This window comes from Mchenga conophoros, linkage group LG3, assembly GCF_057382185.1.
Source record: "Mchenga conophoros isolate Kocher_MC1m ecotype Shallow Benthic linkage group LG3, M_conophoros_male_GT1.1, whole genome shotgun sequence".
Classification (NCBI taxonomy): domain Eukaryota; kingdom Metazoa; phylum Chordata; class Actinopteri; order Cichliformes; family Cichlidae; genus Mchenga; species Mchenga conophoros.
In genome coordinates, this window is record NC_140528.1 from 40,172,128 (window position 1) to 40,178,127 (window position 6,000).

Sequence of the window (6,000 nt, forward strand, 5' to 3'; positions counted from 1 at the left end):
TTTTTCAGTGCAAACTGATGCTTCACCACAGGGCAAGTTCTCACGATATGAACTCTGTGCTTGGCCAAACCAGAACAGAGAAGTGTCATCAGCTTCAGACTACAGGAAGGAGCTGCTGTGGTTTTACATGCAGAACTTTTTAAGCAGTTAAAAAGATTCATCGTATAACAGTTGTCTCTGTTTAAACTTCATATTAACATTCACTCTTCTAAGAAATGGTGATAGCAGTGTAATTGAATTCAATTCAGTTTACTTTTATATAGCACCAAATCACAACAAGTTGCCTCAGTGAGCTTTATATTCTAAAATAAGGACCCTACAAGAAAAAACACAGAAATCAAATGACTCGATTTGACAAACACTTGGTGACAGCGGGAAGGACAAACTCCCTTTAACAGGAAGAAACCTCCAGCAGAGCCAGGCTCAGGGAGGGGCGGGGCCATCTGCTGAGTGGACAGTGTGAGATGTAGTCTCACCACAGACTGTCTCAGTCTAAAGAAACATCATGGAAAACATTATCTGTTGTACCAGGTGTGTGTGTGTGTGTGTGTGTGTGTGTGTGTCTGTGTGTGTCTGTGTGTGTGTGTGTGTTTTCAGTAGCTCACTGACTGGTTTGTGACAAAGGTGGAGTCAAAATGATTGAACTGTTTCAAAGATGTGTGTGTGCTTGCTCAGAGACTAATTAATTGTCATGATAGTCAGTGTTAACAATGAGATAAGTTGTTATGTCTCAATATTTGTGGAATTTTTTTTATTGTAAATGGTAAATGACCTTTATTTGTATAACGCTTTACACATTCAGTCATCCACACATTCGCACACTGGTGATGGCAGCTACATTGTAGCCACAGCCACCCTGGGGCGCACTGACAGAGGCGAGGCTGCCGGACACTGGCGCCACCGGGCCCTCTGACCACCACCAGTAGGCAACGGGTGAAGTATCTTGCCCAAGGACACAACGACCGAGACTGTCCAAGGGCGTGAACCGGCAACCTTCCGATTACAAGATGAACTCCCAACTCTTGAGCCATAATCGCCTCTTGCATTAAAATATCTTATTAAAGTAACCTGTGCATGAAGGAAAGTCCTTAACCTACTACTACATTATTTAATGTAAATATGAGGACGGGGATTCTGGGTAGAAAAAAAAAAGACAATAGGAGAAAAATATAAAGGTCGAGGTGTTGAGACCCGCACAAACAATTAACCAGTGAACAGTTTAGGAGCTTTGGGCAGGTTTCACAGTTTTGAATATGCAGGTTGTTACTGTACGCTTTGTTGTTCAGGTAAACTCAGTGATGATGATCCGTATTTATTGAATATTATTAGTTTATGTTGCAAAGACAAAAATCTCTGATTGTATACAATAGCTTCAGTCTAACATATATCAATGTTAGCATTACTAAACCTCAGGTCTGCATCTTACACAGCTGACCACCAAATCCTGACTAAAAGGTGATTAGTGGTAATTTTAGCGACAGCTTTTTGCAGTATCTACTTGGGGCTTTGTATCTAATGTCCCCAGAAGCTTACAACCTTCAGCCACTCGTTCTCCTTTAATACCATGTTACACACCTCTCTAAATCCTGTTTGATTTTTGTTTGCATTGTTTTGTTTTGTTATATCAACCTGAGAAATATTAGAAAACTGAAGTTTGAAGTTTTTAAACAGAAGCATTAGATGCTTGTTCATGTATCAACATCTGTAATTCTTGAATTTCTCCACTCAGTAAATCTGTCCTGAACCAGCTGCAGGTTATTTAAAATGCTGTCAGACAGACAGACCCACATCACCACAGTCAGCAGACCAAGAAGAGCAGCTGTACCTCTCATCTGTGGTCTGGTTTTCTTGTCTTTGATGATGATTCGACCATAACTGATGTCTTCTGTTCTCACTGCTGAGTAGATTACTGCTGCATCACTGTCTGCACAACAAAACACACAAAATGTTGACATCACATAATGAAGCAGTAAAGTCAGTTAATTTTGAGTAAGAATATTTTTTGTAAAACTAATAGTAAAAGCAAACTTTGAATAAAATATAGCTTTAAGTTGATTTAATGTAACTATAATTTTTTTCTTTCTAACACCTCTTTCAGAAACACCTGCAGGTGTTTTTTAGTGTTAAAAAGGAAGCTGTACAACAGCAGAGGTGTTAGCTTGTGTTAACCACAGGCAACAAACACAGAGGCCAGCATGCAAAGAACATCACTCAGTAAGCACAGAGTGAGACTTTAAAGACTTTAAACACAAATCTAAAGATGAATAAAATTTGGACAAATGAAACATATCAAATATCAAATAAAAAGATAACAAAGGAAAGGATATTATTTCACGGTTTGACATTGAATCAAAATTTCAAACTTCTCTAAAGAGTTTATTTTAAAATAAGGCGATCGTGGCTCAAGAGTTGGGAGTTCGCCTTGTAATTGGAAGGTTGCCGGTTCGAGCCCCGGCTTGGACAGTCTTGGTCATTGTGTCCTTGGGCAAGACACTTCACCCGTTGCCTGCTGGTGGTGGTCAGAGGGCCCGGTGGCGCCAGTGTCCGGCAGCCTCGCCTCTGACAGTGCGCCCAAGGGTGGCTGTGGCTACAATGTAGCTGCCATCACCAGTGTGTGAATGTGTGTGTGAATGGGTGGATGACTGGATATGTAAAGCGCTATATAAATACAGGCTATTTATCATTTAAAACAATACAGTCGTATGAACACAAGCAAATCTTGCAACCACTAAAACACCTAAATTACCTTTGTTTTGTTTGTTTTGCTGTTGTTGATGATTTGATATTTTCACATCACTGTATGTGATGTCATCTTCTACAGGTTTGTCTTGGTCTAGTAAAAGGATTCAAATTTAGAATTAAATTTAAAATGAAAAAAAAAATAAAGTAAAGAGTCCAAAGAAAACAAATACCTTTCTTAGATGTGTAATATGAAATTAAAATGAAAAGTTATCAAATCATGACAAATGTAACTAGTAATAACTAGTATATACACCACATATTAAATTAGGAAATTTGAGTCTGACCTTCAGGTTTTCTGTGAACACATCGTCTCACCAGCAGAACCAGTAACACCAGTACAACCACAACACAGACTGATCCAGCACATGACAAAAAGGGAAGGAGAAAGGAACCAAGAGTAGAGGTGGATGTAGGTGGAGGTGTGGATGTAGGTTGAGGTGTGGATGTAGGTGGAGGTGTGGTTGTGTTTCTCTCTAAAATAAAGCAAACACAGTCATTAAGTTGTCGTCACATTGTGAATGTTGAAAGCTGCAGAAACACAGACAGGTGAGTGTGTCACCTGTGACAGTGATCCAGCTGGATGGAGACTCTCCATGAGCGCTGATGTCACACTTGTAGAGGCCTTCATCAGACCTGGAAACATGCTGGATGGTCATGTGACCTGTAGGCTGCTTCCTGATGAGGGAGCCATCTTTATAGAAAGCAGCTGGGAGGTTGGAGGGAGTGGTCTTTGTTTTACAGAGCAGAGTGACGTCATCTCCCTCCATCACAGGGAGGACAGGACTCTGCAGGATCACTGATCCACCTCAACACAGAGACAAACTACAGCATTTCATCCATTTACACACAGCTTCATCAACACTAACTCCACACACTCAGCTTACCAGTGACTGTCAGGTTAACCATGTTACTGATGGGACCCTCTCTGGACTCACACCAGTAAACTCCACTGTCATGAGGTGCTGTTACACCAATCTTACAGGAAGAACCAGCTGGTTTTCCCCACCCATCTCCACACTGAGTTCTCTGTTTTTTTGTTGTGTTTCTCCTCAGAGTCCATCCAGCAGAGCTGTCGTCCTCCTCACAGCTCAGAGACACAAAGTCTCCTTTAAAGATCTGAGAGCTGCTGGGACTCACAGTCAGACGAGCTGTGAGGGTTACAATGAAAAATATTTGATTTGTTATACTTTTGTTAAAACTGTTATAATTCTGTGATTAATCCTTCATTTAATAATTTTTTTATATGTGAGCACCATCGTGACTATATGAATCAGGTCACATCCTTGAGCATTTATCAGGTTTAAACTGTGACAGAAGAAGGTTACTGACCTTGGTTTGTTGTGCAGCTCAGCAGTGAGATCAGAACTAAAGAGAAATGACACTCAGGTTGATTTGAGGTGAACATAAAGAACAACTCCACACAAACAGCTGACAAACACACAAACTCATCTCTGATATATCTGCTCATTTTCTATTTAATGCCAGCAACATGTTTCTTTTTTTTTTTTGTCCCGTTTGGATCTATATTCATCAGAATTGTTGTCTTAAGGCCAAGAAAGATGCCAAGCGGATTTATTTTACCAAGTGGATCATCATGGCCTTGCCATATTGGTCCATTTGATTGACCTTTATTATAATTATGAATTTATTTTATTTTCGGTTGCTACAAACGGAACAGCAACATGTTTCAATAAAGTTTGGACAAGAAAACACTTAAAATCTACCCATTTTCATAACCGCTTGTTCAAATTTCATGATACCATCAATGTATTCGCACATTTTGGACTTTTCATGATCCTCTACTCCAGTTTTTATCCAAAAAACAACATTTAAATTAATCATTATGTCCAGTGACTAAAGATTGAGTATTGACACAATAACCACTACTTTTAAATAACCCAGTAAAGTCTTGTGTTGGCTTTCAAGCTGTGTTGATATAACGAGTGAATGATTTGATCTTTTCACTGCCTGCTGTGTTTCCTCGACTCCTGAGTCGAGATAAAGAGTCAGTTCAGACCTGCAGGTGGTCCTCATGGTGTTTTGAACTTGAATTCAGCCTGATATATCTGCTCATTTTCTATTTGATGCCAGCAACATGTTTCAATAAAGTTTGGACAAGAAAACACATAACACATAACTGCTTGTTCAAATTTGTTGATGCCATCAATGTATTCACACATTTTGGACGTCTACTCCAGTTTTTATCCAAAAAACAACATTTAAATTAATGATTATGTGCAGTGACTACAGTTTGGGTAGAGACACAGTGATCACTACTTTTAACTACTCCAGTAAAGTCATGTGTCCACTGTGCAGCTGTGTTGATATAATGAGTGATTGATTTGATCTTTTCACTGCCTGCTGTGTTTCCTCGACTCCTGAGCAAAGATAAAGAGTCAGTTCAGACCTGCAGTTGGTCCTCGTGGTGTTTTGAACTTGAACTCAGCCTGATTTGTTTTTCATGTCTTCTCCTCCATCATCAGTTATCAGGAGAGCAGACAGTCAAAGTACAAGAATTCAAACAAACACAGAGATTCTACTTACAGAGCAGACACAGCACAGATGTTTCCTTCATCGTCCTTCTCACTCATTTGAGCTTTTTTTCATTTCTGTCACTGACACCAAGTAAAGCCCGCCCTCTTCCTCTGAGCACCAGCTTTCTATTGGTTCAAATAGAGTTAGTGGTTAGTGTGTGTGCGTGCGCGCGCATTAGTGGACGCCCTCCTCAGTGAGAGAGGCAGATATGAGCTGAAACACAGGAATCAAACCAGGGACGCTGCTGTTATGGAGCTGAACTGGAACCATTCAGACACTGAGGCCCTCTGAACACATTTTAATTACAGCTGTGCAGAGACACACTGATGACTGACTGGAACACTATGATTCACATTTTACATTAACACCATCCTCACACATGGTTTATATATGGCCACTAGAGGGAGATGTTGGACTTTAAATGCAAACTAACCAGTCATGTCAGATGGTCACCACCACCTTAGCCTATTTCTGCTGGAGGTTACTTCCTGTTAAAAGGAATGTCCTCCTTCTCACTATCGCCAAAGTCCTTGCTCATAGGTGCTCATATGAATATTGGGGGTTTCTCTGTTTTCTATCTGTATTATTGTAGAGTTTTTACCTTACAGTATTAAGTGTCTCAGGGCAAATGTTGCAATTTCACAAAATATTTATAAAAATTAAACATCTGATTTAACAAACAATGACTTACATGTACTTCTAATTTTCAGTATATCCAATAAC

General features: G+C 39.8%; 1 protein-coding gene across 1 annotated transcript; it reads right to left on the minus strand.

Moving 5' to 3' along the window:
• Positions 1-3,006: 3,006 nt before the first annotated feature.
• Positions 3,007-5,350, minus strand: LOC146578620 (Fc receptor-like protein 5). The gene is made up of 5 exons (XM_085268997.1): positions 5,287-5,350; positions 4,072-4,107; positions 3,627-3,890; positions 3,302-3,547; positions 3,007-3,215 (listed from the first exon to the last, which is right to left on the minus strand). Exons 1-5 carry the CDS (start codon positions 5,315-5,317, stop codon positions 3,007-3,009), a joined length of 786 nt encoding a protein of 261 aa, XP_085125123.1. The 5' UTR covers positions 5,318-5,350.
• Between the last annotated feature and the right edge of the window lie 650 nt (positions 5,351-6,000).

Bases quoted from the DNA above. Each gene is read 5' to 3' on its own strand.
- LOC146578620 (XM_085268997.1), bottom strand. From the start codon at position 5,317: ATGAAGGAAACATCTGTGCTGTGTCTGCTCT. The intron at 4,108-5,286 runs GTAAGTAGAATC...ATTTCTCTTTAG, and splicing joins ATCTGTGCTGTGTCTGCTCT to TTCTGATCTCACTGCTGAGC. The intron at 3,891-4,071 runs GTCAGTAACCTT...TAACCCTCACAG, and splicing joins GAGCTGCACAACAAACCAAG to CTCGTCTGACTGTGAGTCCC.